This window comes from Pseudochaenichthys georgianus, chromosome 10 (assembly GCF_902827115.2).
Source record: "Pseudochaenichthys georgianus chromosome 10, fPseGeo1.2, whole genome shotgun sequence".
NCBI lineage: Eukaryota > Metazoa > Chordata > Actinopteri > Perciformes > Channichthyidae > Pseudochaenichthys > Pseudochaenichthys georgianus.
In genome coordinates this window covers 45,578,484-45,600,438 of record NC_047512.1, presented here as the reverse complement: position 1 = coordinate 45,600,438, position 21,955 = coordinate 45,578,484, and the positions used below count along the sequence as shown (strand labels likewise).

General features: G+C 44.4%; 1 protein-coding gene and 1 long non-coding RNA gene across 2 annotated transcripts; both read left to right on the top strand.

Moving 5' to 3' along the window:
* The first annotated feature begins 10,394 nt into the window (after positions 1–10,394).
* LOC117454244 (interaptin-like) lies at positions 10,395–13,241 on the top strand. The gene has a single exon (XM_034093409.2). It carries the CDS (start codon positions 10,502–10,504, stop codon positions 12,746–12,748), a length of 2,247 nt encoding a protein of 748 aa, XP_033949300.1. The 5' UTR covers positions 10,395–10,501; the 3' UTR covers positions 12,749–13,241.
* A 536-nt stretch (positions 13,242–13,777) lies between these two features.
* LOC139434654 (uncharacterized) lies at positions 13,778–14,918 on the top strand. Its single transcript, XR_011643992.1, has 3 exons — positions 13,778–13,927; positions 14,545–14,600; positions 14,821–14,918. It is a non-coding gene; the product is annotated as an uncharacterized lncRNA (long non-coding RNA).
* Positions 14,919–21,955: the final 7,037 nt, after the last annotated feature.

Sequence of the window (21,955 nt, the reverse complement as noted above, 5' to 3'; positions counted from 1 at the left end):
GTGTGTATACATATACAACACAGGCAATATACATATATATATACAATTATAATTAATACAACTGTTAATTTGATTAGAGCTTTGACACATATCTTTATTGATATATGTATAAATATGACGACTTAATATATAGTCGGCCTAATAGCAAACAGCTACGTTCAACTCCTTTAATGGTATATTGCAAGTGCAATAAGAAGCTACAGGAACGTTAATCTACGTCGGTAATATTAACTTTGTTTAATACAACATTTACGGTACAAGATTTACATCATACAGCCCATGTAGTATAATATTTTACAAATGATGAATTACAGCAAACATGTGCAATATATCCATTATTGCAGCTCCGTGGGCAGTGAGGCGATATGGTCCGTTGTTATTGTGCATCCAACTCATGTCGTGCTGAACACGTAACTTGAACGTGCCGGGCGGCGCGGTCCCGTGGGTTAGATGCGCGTTCATAATGCAGAGGGAAATAACTCTCAGAATAACGTTATTAGCACATTTTAGAACTTGAGGAACGAATGTTTTTAATAAGGGCTATACAAGTGTTCATACTGGGTAGTTTATCTAATTAAAAAAAAATAAAAAAGTATCCAACGAGTTACAGACCACTCTTTCCCCATGTAAGTCAATGGGGAAAAAGTGTTTCCGGGTCCAGCAACCTAAAGGAAGTGTAGTACCGCCGTTTGGCCACTACGAATATTCTCATCAGAGTCCGGCGCACTTCCTGGGGGCTTGACTGGATCCTGTAAGCGCACACACACACACACACACAGCACCGACGGCACCCCTCGTGGTGTGGAGGGGTCGTCACAATAACAGACTGCATATTTTCACAATTCTATTACATTCAAAGTCAAAATTTACTTCTATTATATGCTTTGCCTAAAGTCATTTAAAAAGCAGAAAGTAGCACTACCTCACAAAACAATAATTCATGGATTTAACAGAAATAATTATATGAATTGGTGACCTAAATCTGGTGTTGGGATAGACATGTTGCAGGAGGTTGCTCAATAGTATGTGTGGGGGGCTCTTAAAAGAGCCTTTTAATGTGTGCTGGTGCATTACACGTCGTCTTGCCACGGGACTGTTCCCTCTGCATTGAAGTATGATGTGAACACCTCCCGAACTCTGATGGCCTCTCTTGCGGAGTTGTTGGCTGCAATTCTTCCTAGACCTGGCAGTGGCTCCACATCAGCAACTGAGAAGGCCCTCTGTGTGTTTGCCTGGGTTGTCCTGCGCAAGAAGTTATGGAGAATACAGGTAGCCTTCACAAACTTCTGGCTGGACCTCAATTACACGCCTGTACATCCTCCACTGAGAGGAGAGAATCCCAAAGGCATTCTCTACAACAAGCCGAGCTTGAGACAGACGGTAATTAAATATTCTGCGCTCAGGGAATGGCCTCATGAGGTTGTTCCTGAGAGGAAAGGCCTCATCTGCAACACATACATGTGGCAGGGGTCCCAGGTGGTCACCTGCTGGGAGTGGCAGGCCAGCAGACAGTTGGAGGGAGCCAGATTTCAGGGCTTGACCAAAAGCAGAGTTGGCCAGAATGCCACCATCACTAGTTCTTCCATAGCCCCCAACATCAATGGCTCTGCGTCCACAACTGCCAAAAGAACAAGTGAGAATGTTCCTTTGTCGTTGAAGAACTGGGATCCTGTGTTTTCTGGGGCTTTGAGGACAACATGTTTCCCATCCAATGCTCCACAGCAGAGAGGAAAGTTCCACCGCTCCTCAAACTTCTCTGCTATTGACCTCCACTCCTCTGTAGAGGGCACAGCCATGAACTCCTCCACAAGGCAGTCCCAGATAGCAGTGGCCACACCAGGGATGATGGTCGAGACTGTTGAGACACCAACACGGACGCTGTTGGCAATTGTCCTGAATGAATCTCCTGTAGCGAAATACCTGGTCCTCACTTTCAAAGCCCTCCACCATCTGCCCCCCCCTACCTCACTGACCTCCTCACCCTCTACCAACCCCCCGGACCCTCAGATCCACCTCAGCCGGTTTGCTTTCCATCCCCAAGGCCAAACTCCGGAGCTTCGGGGACAGAGCCTTCTCTGTGGCAGCCCCGAAGCTCTGGAACTCCCTCCCCCAAGACCTCCGTGAGTCTGAGTCCCTCACCCTGTTCCAGTCCCGCCTCAAAACCCACCTCTCAACTCTGTATCCGGTTGCTTTTCAACGTTTATTTCCAGCAAAACAATATTTAACGTAAATAGGGGTTCTCAAAGCGCGGCCCGCGGGCCAATGGCGGCCCTCGGAAAGGTTTCTGGCGGCCCGCGATAGTTAATGTGTTATATTTGAATCCTCCATGGTTGTATCTAGTATGAATTAGAATGGAATTTAAGAATGGTAAAACTGCGCCCCCTGGGTTGTCATTCCTAAATTATGAATGACAGCTTGTGGAAAGTTTGCTAGACTACTGGTTGCATGGCAACTAGGCATCTCGCGAGTTGCGGTAATTGGTTTGTAAAATAAAGAAAGGATTTGTTTTGGAATTATTTTGTGTTCCGTTTTTTCTTGGGCGGCCCTCAATCCAATAGTGGGTACCTACATTGGCCCTCACTCATCAAAACGTTGAGAACCCCAGCTCTACAAGGACCTTGCTTTTATGTCCCTCTCTCTGAAGCTCGTTACTTTTTCATATTTCACATATCTTTGTTAGCTGCATACCCTAAAACATATCTGCTGCATGTTGTTTGTGCACAAACAGGTGCCATCACTGTAACTTAACGTCAGGAGGGGGTGTCGTCACGATGTCCCCTTGGTGTGTTCCTAAGATCCAGTGTGAGAGCTTGGTAAGGGCTATGTTTGCACTTCAGAATGGTAAATGATGATTGATCTAATGATTGAAGTACTTTTGCAACATCCAAAGATACTGGGTTAGCTGTTTGGGTTTGTACATTGTTGCATACTTAAAACTAAAGCAATGATAAATACCAAATATAGCACAAACTAGGACCACAACCTAATTATAATCTTCTGTAACCTACATTATCCCTTCAACGACTTGTATTTTAAACGTTTTCAGAATTTGTCAAGACAAGCTGACCGCCATCATTCGGTTCTATAGAGAACACGGCTTGGCACTAAAGCTGAGGCGTGGTGGTCGTGTGATGAGCAGAAGGGTGCTGTCCTTTGACAACACCCTCTCACTCCCTGATGGTCAGGAGCGACGCTGGTCAGGGTCCCGTGGCGTGCGGTCGCGCCGAGGCTCCTTCAGCTTCATAAACGGACGCAAAGAGCTTTCAACTGATTGCAATGTATTCCCATCGGCGGCGGGATTCGGCGCTCAGGGAAGCACCGCATCGGTCCATGTCGGCGGCAGTTAAAGGCAATGTGAGCGTCCATTCCCATTGGATAACGGAGGGTTTTTCACCCGGAAGTAAGTATTCTCCTTACTGTCGATTGATCTGACCGTGATATCTCCACTACTCATCAACTCAAAAACACCAGATTACTTCTGTTAATTAAACAACATTGATAGATTTAAATTGTGTACAATGCTTTTGTGTTTTTCCCCCGTCAAGAGAAACAACTCGTTTTCTCTGAAATGTGGAGCGCCAAAGAGACTACACTACCCACAATCCCCAGCTATTGTTGTGACGACGCCTGTCCGCTTTGCGACAAACCCCGTGATTAATCTTCAAGCTCTGGGATTGGATGTTGGAGTGGCAGTGCTCCAAGGTTACGCCGAGCGTCAAGCTCTTTGAAATGGAACGAAACCACGGCAGACTATTCAAAACTGGACTCGAACGCCCCCCAGAACTACACATGCTGGCTATTGTGCTTCGCAACATGTTCTCTGTGGCACGTCTCTGCTGGGAATTGTAGTTTTAAAAGACGTTTTCCCCAAAATTAGAAGTTGCCAGTGTTAAACTGTACAGCCCTGGAGGTTTTTTTGATAGTTGGTGCCTGAGAAGACTAAACATTTATCTGCAGATCTCTATAAAGTATATTCATTACTCGTTATTCTCTACTAATAGTTAATTAAAAACTGTATATAATGGCTATTTTGCACATCCCTTTCAAGATTCTCTAAGGTGTATTGACATATCATATACACAACTACGGTGTAGTTCTGCAATGAATGAAAAACTTGGGTCGCCGGTTCCTCAACAGTGCATTACAAGACATCTATCAATGTGTGTGTGTACCTCCACCATTAAACTGTCATATTCTGCACATTTCTTATTCTATCTACATAAGAGTATAATCCATATGTATAATATCAGTTAAAATAAGTGCTTCAACATAGTTAACATTGCAGGAAAGCGATATATTAGACGTTAAGCACTTTGTCAGGCTTAATATTTATCTGTAGATAGATACCCCCAAAGCTTTTTTCTTATTTGAAATAAGACGTTAACCTAAAGTATTCTTTAATGTGTTAATAAAGGTTAATTAGTTTGTCTGTTTTGCACATCCTCCTATTAATATCTTTGTCCATCGTGCACTAAACTGTTGTATTGTAGAGATCACTTATAGTATCTTCATATTCTTTGTCCATCGTGCACTAAACTGTTGTATTGTAGAGATCACTTATAGTATCTTCTTGATTTTTTATATTCTATATTTCTATCATTGACCTCCTACTTTCCCCCTATGAAAGTATGTACTCTTAATATTTTTCATCAAATAATATTATTCAACAAAAATAATTCAATAACATGCTTTAACCACTAGGCGGTGCACACAGCATACTAATAATAACTTTGTATTATTAGTGTAGGACACTTATGTATAACATCTGAAGATATTTAGTTGTATTCATGTTTTTACTGGGGCTGTCAGTCGATTAAAATAGTTAATCACACATTTGTTATCTGTTCTAAATGTACCTTAGAGGAATATGTTTCAAGTTTGTAATACTCTTATCAACATCTGAGCGGACAAATATGCTTTATGCTAATGTTTATTATCATTTGAACAATGACAAATATTCTCATGAATATTAAACACAACAACCTGGAACCTCTCTCATACAATAACACAATACAAAGTGTGTGTGTGTGTGTGTGTGTGTGTGTGTGTGTGTGTGTGTGTGTGTGTGTGTGTGTGTGTGTGTGATGGATCGTTGGAGCTATGTGCAACTCAAGGCATATGCTCGAACGGGAGCTGCCTGGACGCTGCAGTCATGTTGCACTATCCGAGCTGAGTGTGCTGACTGTTCCTCCAACGTCCCGCTGTCTGCTTCCTGCCTCAAGTCAAGTGCTCGGAGGAGTTGTGGCGAAATGTTGCTCCTCTGTTTTCATTGAAACAGCTCCTTATATCCGTTAGCGCAGCTAGCTAGCACCAGATGCTAACAACAACAATGCACGTAAGGTCTCTCCCGGTGCTCCCGATGGCCAGGCGGTGCCTGCCGGTGAGCGTGGAAGTGTGGTCTGCTGCAAGCGGGCGGCAGGAGCGGGGCTGTCAGCGTCAGCTTGTGGACGGTATTTTAAACTCAATGCGCTCTGAAACTACGGGGCGGCCGAGGACAACCAATGTATGCGTTAATCGCGTTAAAATAATTAGTGGCGTTAACTTGACAGCCCTAATTGTTATTATTATGGCGAGTTTGTGTTTCCATAGCAACAGCACTAGGAAAAGCGAGTAGCATGAAGCTGCAGCGTCGGAGAAAGCAGTTACAGGACCGCACATACAGGTCCCGCGTCACGGCGGCACGTGACGGATCACGTTCACATGGATGTGAACGTCAACGCAGAGAATGTGAGTAATGTGAAGTGCTTTTACAGTTTTATTTGTTTAACATTAATAACAATTCCGGTGTCTTGAGATGAAGTGTGATTAGCTAACATTAACTATGATAGTGTTAAGGCAATACAAGCATCTGTTGCTTATGACCGTATTAAAGTCTCTCAAAACAACTATTCGCTAGCTATAGCTCCGTTAGCATATTTGATCCTTTGTTTAATGAAGCTAGCGTGATGTTGGCCCAACTAGGTGTCATAGTTGAGTAATCACTAATTACAGTAAGAGTGTGAGTAATGTGAATCATGTTTTTTAAGTTAACAACTATTCTGTTGTATTGAACAGCCATACGAGCAACACGTGCTACATGTAATTCATTTCAAACCTTTATTTAGACAGATAGGTCCCTTGAGATCATGGATCTCTTTTACAAGGGAGACCTGCATCAATTTAGTTCCACATGCAACATAAAAACAAACAATAGAGGACATCATAATTACATATTCACCAACACTTACAAACAACCATAGCATCTCGTGCAGACGTGCCTTAAAAACATTCAGAGAAATAAAATTGCTCAATTTCAAATTGGACTGTAGATTGTTCCAGCGAGTGGAGCTGCGCACATAAAAGCCGTCTTCCCTAAGACAGTCCTCACAGCTAACAAGACCACATCCTGCCATCTCAGACAATAGCTGCCCGCAACTTTCTGCTTTACCAGAGAACAGATGTCATACGGGAGTTTACCCAACAAAGCTTTATAGATAAACGTGTACCAGTGACTGAGCCTCCGTACAGAGAGCGATGGTAAACCTGCCTTGGTACACAGTGATGTGTAAGCGCTAGGGGTGTAACGGTATCCGTATTCGTCCCGTACCGTCACGGTTCGGTGCATGCAGTCACACGGCGAATACTTATTTTTACGAGTGGAAAAAAGTCTGTCCTTCAGGGCAGCATCCACTACACTATTTATACTCCAGGGGGCGGTGTTGCGCCTAAAAGCTGTTTGCCAGCCGCCCTTAAACAACAAATGAACAACAAGAAGAAACACAACAACAAAATACAAGAAGAAGAAAAGTTAGTATGGCGATTTCAGATAACAGACAGGAGCTAGAACCTACCTGCTTCTTTTGAATCAGCTGTGTGGACTACAATAACGATGAGGTGTGCGAGTGGTGGATCGGACGAGGGCGGTGTGTCGGCGTTGTTCGATAGCGGTGCGGCATGCTAATGGGAACACGCCAAACATGCTAAATCACATCAGAAGGCATCAGCCAGATTAGCCAATCACGGAGCCCAAAAGACAACAGCAGTTCAGCAGCTGATCCCCGCTGTTTCTAAGAAGCCAACAGAGCCAGAGCCCAACATCAATAACGGAAGCTTTTGGCATAATGTTTTTCAACGACTTTGCGTTCTTGAAACACTTTCTTATTATTTATGATGTAATATGTTCAAGACATCCTTTTTAGTTTTACAGCTTGATGAAACCTTTTAGTTTGACATCAGCCAGTATAGATACTCTGGCCATCTGAGTGTGTGGTTTGTTTTTAACTGTTTAATGCAGTTCATTATTCAAAATGTCAGAGTTCCTTATTGTTAAACTGAAACTTGCACGACTGTTAAAAATAAACAACAACAAACCTGGAATTATGCATTTGGGACTTTTTTTTGCTTTTTCTTGTTGAACCGAACCGTGACCCCCGAACCGAGGTACGAACCGTGACTTCTGTGAACCGCTACAGCCCTAGTAAGCGCTTTACAATTTGTGACAAATCTCAGAGCGCTGTGATACGCAGCATCCAATTTGCTCAGGCGATGGGCAGGTGCATTCATATACAACAGATCCCCAGAGTCCAGCACAGGTCAAAGGTCACAGAGCCTTCTCCTGGCCTCAAGCGAGAAGCAGGACTTGTTCCTGAAGAAGAACCCTAGCCTCACCCTCAGTGTTTTAAGCAGGTTATTGACATGAAGTTTAACTGTTAACCATTTTGTTTATTTGTTTAATGAAACTGTGTTATGGTTATGTTATTGAGGCTTTTATCCAAAGTGACAAAAAACTAAAATAACCCAATTAACATTAGACTTTCAATACAAATAGTTACATTACCTATTACATTTTAACAGGGTAACTACTCATCTGTAACTACATTTAAAAAAGTAAACTTCCCAACCCTAATGATGAATTATAGTCAGCTAATTAATTAAACTTCAACGGAGGACAAAGCATGTCAATGTGTCCACTACGTTAAATCAGCAGTAGCCTGAGTTCTGTCTTCAGTGTGAATGCTTCTTTAACAGTCATTGTAAATAGTCTGTACTGTGCTGACGGCCTGGTTACCGTTCATCAGACAGCGGCATCATGCTGACATGTTGTGTGATATTGCACGAGGTGTTTTAGTCAGTTATGTCGGTTAGGATCTGTCGTGTCGGAATCTAACAATTAGGCCTAATTTATGTCTGTCTGTGAAACTGTTTCAAAATGTTCAGTTTGACCAATCAGGCTCTCTCTCTTTCAAGATGCATATTACGATCCAAGAGTTGTTGCAACGACTTCCACCGCCCGTTCTGAGTCTCTGGTTTGTTCTCTCCAACCAAACACTGCGAGGTGAAAAGCCATCGAGAGAGCCACTTCCACCGTGCAGTTCTCCATGAAGGTAGAGTTAGCTTACGTTCTCTTGTGAAATGCAAATGGAGCTGCGATGCGTCTGCATTAAAAGCAGCCTGAATGTTATGATCAGTACCATTTGAGCAATGCATCAAAACAAGTCCTCTGATTGGTTTGTGGTGACCAGTTACTTGATCCAGATGTTCGGTATTCATAATTTACACTTTTAAATAATATGATCACAAAATAATAATACTACAATTCTATGTTCTTATGTTTAAGGGTATACCATTCACAGACGTGGATTAAATTGCCGACCGGAATATCATCTCCACTGCTGCTACTGCCGATCCATGCTGGCTCGCAAACCAGACTTTGTAAAGCACCTCGATTTATGGTGGACATTGTGAATCAAAAATGTCTTTGTCACTTTCTAATTTCATTCAGAGGGACATGCCTTTGATTCGGACGTGGTGGTGTCTTCTTCTCATGGAGCATTTTGAAATACAAGGGTATGAAAGCCCTTAACAATATGTTTACTTGATTTAAGTAACACTTTATGTTGAGGGTCACTTGTAGATGATCTATGATATTAGGTTACCCACGTACAGATCAGTAGACCATCAGGAACACGAGCTGGAAGACTCTGGATGGCGATATCTGTTGAGGTTATTAATGCGTATCGACTGTGCACCAATGCCTTAGCCTTTCCCTATGCAATACTTTAGACGACGTCTTGTTCTTATTGCTTCAAAGGCCAAAGGTCTGCCTTCTGGACTCTGGAGGCCAGACGCTGGCTGGAGGGAACCCTTCAGCCAGCGTTCAGAGTGCCACGACAGGTCATCTCCCTCGAGAGGGAGCAGCAGACCCCGCCTCCCCCCAGAGAGGGAGCAGCAGACCCCGCCTCCCCCCAGAGAGGGAGCAGCAGACCCCGCCTCCCCCCAGAGAGGGAGCAGCAGACCCCGCATCCCCCCAGAGAGGGAGCAGCAGACCCCGCCTCCCCCCAGAGAGGGAGCAGCAGACCCCGCCTCCCCCCAGAGAGGGAGCAGCAGACCCCGCCTCCCCCCAGAGAGGGAACAGCAGACCCCGCCTCCCCCCAGAGAGGGAGCAGCAGACCCCGCATCCCCCCAGAGAGGGAGCAGCAGACCCCGCCTCCCCCCAGAGAGGGAGCAGCAGACCCCGCCTCCCCCCAGTGAGGGAGCAGCAGACCCCGCCTCCCCCCAGAGAGGGAGCAGCAGACCCCGCCTCCCCCCAGAGAGGGAGCAGCAGACCCCGCCTCCCCCCAGAGAGGGAACAGCAGACCCCGCCCCCCCCCAGAGAGGGAACAGCAGACCCCGCCTCCCCCCAGAGAGGGAACAGCAGACCCCGCCTCCCCCCAGAGAGGGAACAGCAGACCCCGCAATACAAATAAATAAAGATGTATTCTGAACTGAAATGCCTCTCGGTCAAACTGCTTGTGTATCTTTTGCAGGCTGGTGCATGAACACACGAACAGGTGTTTTTCAGTAATCTAGCACCTCTTCGAAGACACCTTTGATTTATTAATAATAATAATAATGAAGGAGAATTATGATACTGTGGAAGGAACAGTGTTTAACAGCGTTGTTTTCTTTTGAATAATAATGAAAGAGAATTATAAACATACCCAAAACTAAATTAACAGTGTTGTTTAATATACATATAAAAGACTATATTTTTGAAATTCTCAGAATATATAAACATTCATGTGAACGTGCGTTGACCGTCACGTGCTCCGTCACGTGCCGCGGGACCTGTGTGTGCGGTTCTGTAACGGCTGTCTCCGACGCTGCAGCTTCATACTATTGGGAAAAGCTCCATACAAATTAAATCTATTATTTTTTTATTTATTATTATTCGAGTTTGTTTCCATGGCAACAGCAGAAGTCTAAACCAAACTATTTCAGTGACATCACTGATGACATCATCGCACACTGAAGCGATGACATCATTGGCTTTGATGAGTGTGATGTCACGATGATGTCACAGGAGTCTGAAGGAAGATTGCAAGGGCATGCGTGTGCATTCACTCGTCACTCTTCACTCCAGAGCTGTACGTGGTGACATTCAGACGACCTTCACGACCTTCGCAGTCTTCAGACAGAACACTTCTTCCACAGAGAAATAGATTATTCTACCTTCGCACGACACAAGTCTACAGACGGTGCCATGGATAGAAGAAGCCACCAGAACAACCCGAGGGGAAACCCGAGGCCATTCGACCATGGAGCAGAAGCCGATCGAGCTTACAAGCAGGTCCACTGCAGAAATGGCCAGATAAACGGCCTGGAGGAGTATCGTGGGGCCTTTCAGGAGGAGAGGACGACATTTTGCCACAGTATGCGCAAACAAAAAGACAAGGTCAAACGTCTCGAGGAGCTCCTGAACTACAGGAACTCAGGGCTCCACAAAGAGAACACAAAGCTGGTCGACACCATCATGGAGCGTGAGGCAGAAATCTCCCGTCTGAATGGGAATATTGAAAATGCAGAATGCCAACACAAGAGGCAGATGGACCAAATGGTGGCAAGGCATGAGGCAGAGAAAGGAAATGCCTCAGACGAGAAGGACCAGGCGACATCTGACCCAGAGACCATCACACTGAGGACGAGGAAAGGGGAGACCGTGAAAGAGCTGATCAGAAAAGGGGATGAACTCCTCGAGTGTGTGACAATCTTGGAGGATAGAAACAGCGATCTGGAGGAGAAGATGGACGCTGCAGAGCTTCAACACAAGAAGCAGCTGGAAGACACAGTGGCCTTGTATGAGACACAGCAACAGAAGCTCTCAGACCAACACAACGAGGCCAACCTGGTGACTTTGAACCTGCTGCAGAGGAGAGAGGAACAGCTCCTTCAATGCGAGGACAAGTTCACCAAGAGCCTGGCCGAACATACTCTCACCTGGGAGAGTGAGAAGCAAGAGATGGAGATGAAGTTGAAAGAGGTGGAGAAGAAGAAAAAATACCAGGCCAGTAGAAACAAGACCTTGCAGACGGAATTCCAACAGCTGGAGGACCAGTTGAAAATGCAAGAGGACAAGTTCTCCAAAGACCTGGCCGATAAGAGTCACACCTGGGAGACAACACTGAATGAGGTGACTCAGGAAAAGAACGACATGGCCAAGGTAACCCTGACCTTGGAGACCGAGTTCAAACAGGTGGAGGCTAAATTAGAGCAGGTGGAAAAGGAGAAAGATCGCCTGGCCGAGAAGAACCTGGGCTGGGAGACGGACGTCAAGCAGCTGAAAGGACAGGTGAGCGAGCAGGAGGAGAAGTTCTCCAAAGACCTGGCTGAAAAACAGCTGCACTGGGAGCAGGTTGTCCAACGCAAGGAGACGGATGTCAAGCAGTTGGAAAACCAATTGGAAGAGCAGAAGAAGCTCTCCAAAGACCTGGCCCAGAACCAGGAGAGCTGGGAGACCAAGCTTAATTTGGTGGAGACCAAATTAAAGGAGGTGACTCAGGAGAAGGACGACCTGGCCAAGAAACACCAGAGCGATATGAAAGAGGTAGAGGCAAAGTTAAAAATGGTTAGGGATGAGAAAAAGGACTCAGCCAAGAAGAACCAGAGCATGGAGTTGGATCTCAAACTGAAGAAGAGGCTAGTCAAGCAGTTGGAAAACCAATTGGAAGAGCAGAAGAAGTTCTCCAAAGACCTGGCTGAAAAACAGCTGAACTGGGAGCAGTTTGTCCAACGCAAGGACACGGATGTCAAGCAGTTGGAAAACCAATTGGAAGAGCAGAAGAAGAAGTTCTCCAGAGACCTGGCTGAAAAACAGCTGAACTGGGAGCAGTTTGTCCAACGCAAGGACACGGATGTCAAGCAGTTGGAAAACCAATTGGAAGAGCAGAAGAAGAAGTTCTCCAAAGACCTGGCTGAAAAACAGCTGAACTGGGAGCAGTTTGTCCAACGCAAGGACACGGATGTCAAGCAGTTGGAGAACGATTTGGAAGAGCAGAAGAAGAAGTTCTCCAGAGACCTGGCCCAGAACCAGGAGAGCTGGGAGTCCAGGGTTCATTCGGTGGAGACCACGTTACAGGAGGTGACTCTGGAGAAGGACGACCTGGACCAGAAACACCAGCGCATGGAGACCAAGCTTCACCTGACGGAGACGCAGGTGGAGGAGCAGAGGGACGAGCTGGCTCAGAGCAGACTGAGCTGGGCAACGACTGAGGGAAAGATGGAGGAGGAAAATAAGCTTCTGGAAGACCTCTGTCTTCACATGAAGAATAAGAGCAGGGGTTTCTTCTCCCGCAGGAGGGGGGACACTGAGGACAGAGACGTTGCCTTGCAGAAAATGATAAGCAAGATGCAAGAGAAGGAGATGAGGAAGAAAGCCAAAGACGCGAGAAACACCTCCTCAGAGGAGATGGAGGAAGCTTCTGGTGATTCAGCTCCAGCTGGACAACAGTAACTCCCTGCCTCCATTTCCCTCACCCCCTCCCTCCTACCTCACCCCCTCCCTCCTTCACTTTTCGCTCAGATATGGTTTTCTCCTGGAGCTCAGGTTTTCCAGAAATCCATATTAATAAGGAATCAAAAAAACACCAACACTAAGTCCCTCCTCCATTTGCCTCCCCTCACCCCAGCCTCCAAAGCGGCTTTGAGTTCAAGAAAAGCGCTATATAAATATAATGTATTGTTGTATCTTCCCCTTTATACGGTGGCCCTGAAGTGCAAGTCAAACAACATTTCACAAAACGCCACAGCATTTAGTGCTGTAGTGTTTTGTGAAATGTTGTTTGACTTGCACTTCAGGGCCACCGTACCCTCACTCCACCATCCATAACGCCCCCCCCCCCCTTCCACTTTTGGGTTTTCTCCTGGAGCTCAGGTTCGCCCGCAACAAATGTTCCTATTAGGATTAGGATTAGAAAGATCTGATTTAAAAATAAAATACTAATTCAAATATATCTGTTCACGCGTGTGCCTCACTGTGTAAATACAGTATACATTGTTTACTGCATCACATGTTGGTTACTAAAGTACTTCTACTTATTCATTGTATGTTTAATCAACACTTTCATAAATAAAACAACCTATGGTATGAAATATAAAATGGTGTTTTTCTATAGAGAGGCGAAGTCACGCCCATCTACTTCCGGCCCATGGGACCCCGGAAGCGAAAAATTAACATTGAATTCAATGGAGAGAGAAAACGTATCTTTTGATCCCGTTTGAATTGTGCCACGAACTACACATATGATGTTTGTCAATCTTAAACAATAAGTTCCATGTCAAAAAAGTCACATTTTGTCGTAAAACTGTTGAAATATAAGACTATGAAAAATACGCGACTACAAAGACTACAAATCCCAAATCCCATTCTGGCTCGCGTAAGTGATGTCACAGGCGATAATGCTCCAAGTGGTTGTGACTCGTAATTAAAGCGAAGAAGAAGAAGAAGATCTCATAACTGATTTATTCCCTCCAATAAATAAGAGATTGCTAAAAATAAATGCACTTTTACAAGATGCCTGTGTGCTTTGTACCAGGTTGGAATCACATAAGTGATCATACTTATAGATCATAGCTCGTTCTATCGCTTCCCGTCTGATGAAAGGACCAGGAGTCGCTGGATCAGAGATCTCAGGTAATACACATGTTGTGCATGGAACACAGTCAAGCTAGCTACATAGCTAGTAGCGAGCACGTTAGTTAGCATCACATTACTTAGCCTTGTCATTTGTATTAGCCTTAACATGAAGTGAACCCAAATGTTAAACAGTAAGAGTAGTCATGATGGTAAGTATTTTGTGAAACATTTGAAGAGGAACCTATCGCCAGGTGCTAAGGGGGCGGGAGGTAGGCTAACGGCAGATTAGCATCTGCGATCTTTTCTACTTCATGCTATCTGCTCAAATGGTTAACATTGAACATTAAAAGATCAGGCAGTTCAGGGAGAGTCGAAGGAAGGAAGGCAGGCAGGCAGCTTTGCATGCCATGTATTTATTTATAGAAGGACCATGCATACAAAAACATTAATCTCAGCAAAGAGAAGAGATGCAATATGCCAGATTATAGCTAATAGCTCATTTCCATCTGTGGTCCATTCTTCTGGACGTGTTTCATTGTGATGATAGTGAGTCAATCTGTTTGTTGGAAAGACAGTAGTTGAGTGATTACTGAGAGAACATTATTAAAAGAGATAATTATTCAAAGTGTTGTTACTGACCTTGTTCTCTTTTATTTCCTTTCCCTCACCTGTAGCTGCTGAGACCTGAGGAACATGCACACTGACCTGCTCTGGCAGCCTGATTTCCACTGTACGTAATAGTATTTGGTTATGGTATATTATTTATATACATCAAAGGCACAATGCACCCCCCAGAGACACACATGTATTGAGTGTGATATTTTGCATAGGTCAAGTGAAATCATCTTTACACACTAGAAAACTGTCGGAGCGGCAACTTGTTTTGAAATTGAATTTTTAATATCCGATAATGAAGTTGATCTGTTTTCTTTATTCTTCTCTCTTCCCAGCTCCATCCATCCCCGTGCTCTGTTCCTGCAGGTCCTGCTTGCTAATCAATGCTCATATGTTTTTACACAATTACAAATAAAGTCAATGTGTTGTATGACATGAAGTTGTGCTTCATTCGGAGTCAATAATACATTCATTCTGCCTTCAACTGCACAATGACTGTGGACTGCCCCGACATCCATGTAGCTGCCCCCAGTGAGATGAACCAAGCAAAGAGGGTCAACATCATGCCCAAGGACATCCAGCTGGCCCGCTGCATCCGCGAGAGAGGGCTTAGACTGACCTGAGACCAGCACACCCAAACACAACGGCTCTTTTAAGAGCCACCTACAGTTTCAAAGAGTTACAATCCTACGTTATTATAATGATCAAACTGGTTCATGTGTCACTTAGTTTACTGAACCGTGATGAAAGAAATGAGTGAGGTAGTGGTTTACTGAAGTTACAAAGACATTAATATATGAGTAACAGGTCAGTGTAAACACCAGCTTCTGTCAATTATGGATCATTCAAACTATTTATACAAATAATATGTAATAAAGTTCTAAAACAAGTATTCGGTATATTCCTTGATAGATTTTGGAGAAGGTTGTTTTTAAGTTTACTAAAATCTATCGTTTCAACTGTTTCACTTTATAAAAAGGAACAGGTGAGTAGAGCATCATTGAGTTTCTTATTCTGTCAGTAAATTATCCAAATGAAATGTTTATCATTATTTTATTCAACCCTAAACAAATTGATTGTACCTTTTTAATAATTACCTTACATGGTTAAGTTAAATTAACTTCAGAAAATCAAATCTGTTCTGAGAAAAAACTAATACATGTTTAAAGATAGCAACTTGCCATCCCACTGAAGAACAGTCCGTAGATATTTAAAGGCGTAGTTGTAGTTCAGTCCAACGTTTCATTTGGATTCATTTCTCCAACAGGCAACTATTTTCATAAAGAATATATATATTTTTCAAAGTCAACTTTATTGTCAATCTTACTCAGTTTGTGTTTATAGACAGAGAGATCAAAAAGACTTTTAAATCAAATAAAATTATACAATTTACAGATATGTATACAAATATATATATATATCCTATATAATGATGGTGGACACTTCACCTCCAGCAGGGCAGATGGCTGCACAAGTCCATCGGGGGATGCTCCCAAAACACCGACTCACTCACAAAGAGACCAGACTCGAACACTGTCTCCTGATAGGCCTGCACAAAAGCCTTCACCCCTTCGGCCTCGTTTACAACCCCCCAGTTGACAGCCATGACTCCGTCCAAGTTGTACCCCCCGAGCACCCTCTTCACGAGGGACGCGCATGGAGTGGATGAAAGTCCCGACCGCAGCACAGCACCAAACTTGCTGGCTGTCAACCTGCCCCGCCTGTGTAACTGCCACTTTGTCCGCTGTCCTCCGGTGGCTGTCTGGATGGCAGCTTGCTGGTCTCTGCTCAGTCGCATTGAGGCAAGCATTGCCTCAAGCCACCGACCCCCTTCACCAGCTCCGGCACGGTGACAATGGCCTGATGTTGAGGCCGCGGCTCTGGCTCAGGTGACAAAAGCCATGCCATGCCACACTGTGCGCCCCTCAGTGCAGACCTGAACCAGTCTACATCCTGAGTGGCGATGTCTCTGGCCAGTGGGTTGTATGTCTCCTCTCACTGTTGGTAGAGTTGAGACACCGGCTGGACTACTTTGGAAGTGCCAGGCTTCCTCCACTGGCACTCGACATCTGTGGAGCTGATCTGCCACATGGCACATATTGCCAATGCTGCAGCGTGGCTGCATTTGTACATCCCCCGTGCACAATCACAGACAGCGCTCTGCATCGCGCCATCGTCTCCCATGCAGATCTGTACAAATAAAGAAAGTGTTTGTTAGCATGCTATAATAGATTAATGAGCAATAATACAAGGATGGTCCGGATCTGGGGGTGGGAGGGGTTATTTTTCCATAGTTGTCTGATTGTTGTTATTGTTTGTTTTTTCTGTACTGGTTGTGATTGTACATTGTATTTTTCTAAATGTGTATGAATACATTTTTGAAAAACATTTGATCAACAATAAAAAAGGACTTGGTCAGGATCTAGACTCAGTGTGTAGTTTATTAATTAATCAATGCTCTCTACATTAGGAACACACATACCAGTGTACCCGAGGGAGTCACGCACAGCTGTGCCTGGATAACCAAACAAATTGACAAGATAACCAAAACCCTTGAATCTACACACAGCAAATAAACTCAAACGACACAACGAGATGTAAAAGGAGATCACACATACAGTATAGTCGATATAAAACTGTCCGCTTCAATCTGAAGAGCAACTAAAACAAAACACGGGAGTTTACCTTGTTCTTGTGAACACTAATGTTATCCACAGCACACACAGACCACGAAGTTCTAAAGGAGAAAACTAGTTACTGAAACAAAACACGTTAGTGTACCTTGTTAGCTAATGTTAGCTAGCTGACATTAGCGTTACACATTGCACTCATATTACTCACCAACATCTTGTAAAGCCGGTCCCGCTGCTCTTACAGAACCGAATAACTCCCCTTTCGTGTATGTACAGCTCTCAACGTGTCCAGACTTGTAGTCACCTCGTTTTATACTTTTATTCTCATTCTGAAAGAAACAGGTGACATTTGCTAACGTGACGGCCATCTTTGTGATGGTGACGCGTATTGTGCGAGACGAGAGACCTGTAGTTCACTCAGCGGTTTCACACAAAAAAATGTGTAACTTCACAGTTTTACGACACATTTAAAACATTTTGACTTGCAAAATATTCTTTTAAATTGACAAACATCATATGTGTCATTCGTGGCACAATTCAAACGGGATCAAAAGATAACCTTTCTCTCTCCATTGACTTCAATGTATAATTTTACGCTTCCGGGGTCCCATGGAGGCTCCCGGAAAGGGAGGGACTTTGTCTCACTGTACACATTCAATTCCATATGTATGTATTTGTTAACTGTGTTCATACAAGCTGGTGAAATATTCTGGGGCTTTAATACTCCACATGTTGAGGTGAAGCGGAACATGTAATTGTATTGACTGAAACATGGTGTCACTTTTAAAATAAAAACAGGAAATGTATATATGCCTTATGTGATGTGATTTTAATTCAACAACACAAACATTTAAAACCTCGCTTAAGACAAATTAAAAGTAATTATTATCTGCAAAACAGATTGTAGGAACATTTCTCAACCCATTGATGGACACAAGTTAATCAAAACTCCCATTTAAAATAACATATTTAATATCATGATTGTCCATAGTTAATCGCACATTTTTTATCTGTTCTAAATGTACCTTAGAGGAATATTTTTTCAAGTTTGTAATACTCTTATCAACATATGAGTGGACAAATATGCTTTATGCTAATGTTTATTATCATTTGAACAATGACAAATATTCTCATGAATATTAAACACAACAACCTGGAACCTCTCTCATTCAATACAAATGGTGTGTGTGTGTGTGTGTGTGTGTGTGTGTGTGTGTGTGTGTGTGTGTGTGTTGTGTGATGGATCGTTGGAGCTATGTGCAACTCAAGGCATATGCTCGAACGGGAGCTGCCTGGACGCTGCAGTCATGTTGCGCACTATCCGAGCTGAGTGTGCTGACTTCTCCTCCAACGTCCCGCTGTCTGCTTCCTGCATCAAGTCAAGTGCTCGGTGCAGTTGTCGGCGAAATGTCGCTCCTCTGTTTTCATTTAAACAGCTCCTTATATCCGTTAGCACAGCTAGCTAGCACCAGATGCTAACAACAACAATACACGTAAGGTCTCTCTCTCGCTCGTTCGGGCCACACATACACACCCTCCCGGTCCTCCCGATGGCCAGTCGGTGCCTGCCGGTGAGCGTGGAAGTGTGGTCTGCCACAAGCGGGCGGCAGGAGCGGGGCTGTCAGCATCAGCTTGTAGATGGTATTTTAAACTGGATGCGCTCTGAAACTACGGGGCGGCCGAGGAAAAAAAATACACATGCGTTAATCACGTTAAAATAATTAGTGGCGTTAATTTTTTTTCGCGTTATTAACGCGTTAACTTGACAGCCCTAGTTTTTACATAATGGTACAGGATATTGCTATATTATTTCTCATGTTTTACTTCTACACATTAATATGTGTTCTACTCCTAAGGGTCACAATACTGGAAACCAAATGCAAGAAGAGTTCTTGCTGTAGCAGAACGGGACTTTCAGGAGCTACAAGGCACCTTATGTATTCATATTACTCGTATACATAATTCAATCATTGAAGTACATTGTGTTTTTCTTGCTTTTATCCTTAAGCTTTCTTATTCCGACTATTAAAAACAACAGTTCTTTATTTCAAATCAGCACATATCTTCTGGCCATTACTGCTTATTTATTAACACGTGTGCATGCCGCTAGTGAACGGGTTCGCCCACCAAAAAAAAAGTGCCTGTCAATAAAAAAAACTAAACTTTCTCAGACAGAAGACTGGTGTCAGGATAATTCTGTGGTCAGACTTTCAGACGTCGACAAAACCGCAGCTCAATAACATCTTGAGATTTTTTTGCAACTGTCAGAAACGGTAAAGGCGAACTATACGGCCTGAAGAGCTATATCGGTCTACGTGCTCAACCGGCACATACATGACCCACCCCTCAGTCTGTCCTGGTCCCTCCTCAAAGACACCGAGTTCACAACTTGCAACTTGTGTTCATCGGCATTGTGAAAGAAGGGACTCGACACTTCAGTCCATCACTCTTCCATAACAGAAGATGACTTCAAAGCTATCAAGCAAGTACTTGATCCCAAAACTCCGGAGGGGCTAGTGAACAAAGTGCGGTTTGACGGTAAACGGCAGCTCAAACCCTCGTCTTTCACCTCAAACAGACGACAACGGGCTTAAGTATGCAACGCTGACGTTCAACGAGCACACAAAGAACCACAACGACCCGCAGGCGAGAAATAAAGAGAGCACGAGGGGCTTTATGTGTGAACTGCCTGGTGATCCTCTCTGCCCCGTGTCTTCGTTGGTAAATGATGTGTCGTGCATATTATTTTAATAGATTAGGATAGCTACTAAACATCATGCTTTGTTACAGGTTCACTCGAGAGCCAATGGGCGTGGATCACCTTTCCACAATGTCGCCTAGAATGTGCAAGCAAGCAGGAACACAGCAGAAACACACCAACCACTGCAGTACCACCATTCAGAAGCTTTCTGAGGCGGGTCTTGAAAGCAGAGAAATTATGACTGTTAGTGGCCACAGGTGCGAAAGCTCTCTCCAGAGCTACTGGAAGCCGAATCTCGGGGCCCGGAGAAAGTGGAGAAATATTCTCTCCACGACGAGCAACAGCCGAGTACAAGTAACCTCGTAAGCCATTCTGCGAACATGCTGCTCGACCCGACGCGAAGCTTAAATACAACATATTGGTTGATAAGTGTCATCTTTTGCTCCAAGCTGTCTTGAGGATATATGTCTGACATTTACATGAACATATGTCTATGTTGTCTTTTCAATCCATCGCATCCTGGGAGAGGGATTCCTCATCCGTCACTCTCCAAGGTTTCTTCCATTTCCCCATTAATTGTGGGTTTCATCGGGAGTTTTTCTTTTTACAAAGAGAGATGCCCTATTCTGTACACACTGAAAAGCAACCGTAATTTGTGACATGGGGTTTTATAAATAAAATGCGATTGGTTGTTTGGCCTGATGCGATCCACATGTATGTGTTTGAGCCAGAGAATAGAATTCAAGGATAGCCCGTTTAGATTAGATGTTCGGAGAATGTATTATATCGCTCTCCAAATAAACTGTTTATCTGCATTCAACCAAAGTCTGATGGCGAACCAACATGCTTTAATACATGCAGAAGACATACGATGGTTCCTCCACTCTGAACTGCTGGAGCTGGACCGACTACATATGACTTCTTACCGCAACACCAGCACTCCCAACTTCGGTGCCTCCTTTTGTTGAATGTGGAATAAGTGCAGGCCTCGCTCGGCCTCACTCGGTTTGGTTTGGCCTCGTTAGGCCCGGCTCACTTTAATACTGCGCTTCCATTACAGTTTAGGAACTGGGGTAGTTACTATAGTAACGCAGTGTAGGCGGGCGATCAGCTTTTTGGCGGGCGGAGCGAGGCTGCATATACAACTGCCGTGACGTCATCTTCAATGCGACAACTCACACAACAACAATGGAGGATGTGGAAGCCACCGTGTCCTTGCTTCTTGGTATGTGGTTTTTTATCACAGCAAGAAGGAAAACTTTGTTTCGGAAAAGGCTGCTTATAGCAAGACGTGATACAGAAGACGCTGAGGGGAGACTTACGGCAATCGTACAACGCGGCAGAGACGACTCCAGGACGACGCTACTCGGTAAGCTAACGTTCGCTAACTAGCAATGTGTTTCACGCTCACTATACGACCAAAGTGTTTCAAGTATTGAATTAATTGTAGCTACGACTTCTACGTATTAAAACATGTAAGCTTTTGTTTGTGTATTTCAGAAGTTACGTCGCCGCAGACCATGTGTTTGGATGCTCGACCGAGCAACCGAGTGGTGGGGTGTGATTGTTCCATCTTTCTCTCACACTCCGTGGAGAACTTCAGGATGTCTGAGGAAACCTACGTCTACCTGTGCAACAAACTGCGGCCAGCGATGGAGAGACAGGACACCATTCCACGAGCGTATACCTCTAAGGAAGAGGGTGGCCATCGCGCTGTGGAAGCTACCGGCTCAGAGGACAGAAGCATTGGACATTTTCGGAGTGAGCAACACCACCGTGTGCCGGTGTGTGCGAGACTCTGTGCCGCTGCAGAGGCGTGTTAGTACCGGAACTAATTCGTTCACCAGACCGGGAGCAGTTTGCAGAAATGGCCTCGACACTGAGAACCGGTGGGGGCTCCCTCAGTGTGTAGGTGCTATTGATGGATCACACATATTGGCACCACAGGAATACCACTGCGACTATTTCAACCGGAAAGGCTGGCACTCCATCCTTCAGGAGCTGCAGATGGAAAGGGACATTTCTGGAATGTGTTTGCAGGAACGCCTGAGAGCTTGCATGACGCTCGGGTTTTGAGGCTGTGGGAGTTACCCAGTCGTGGCAACTACTTTCCACCTTGCACCAGGGACATAGGTG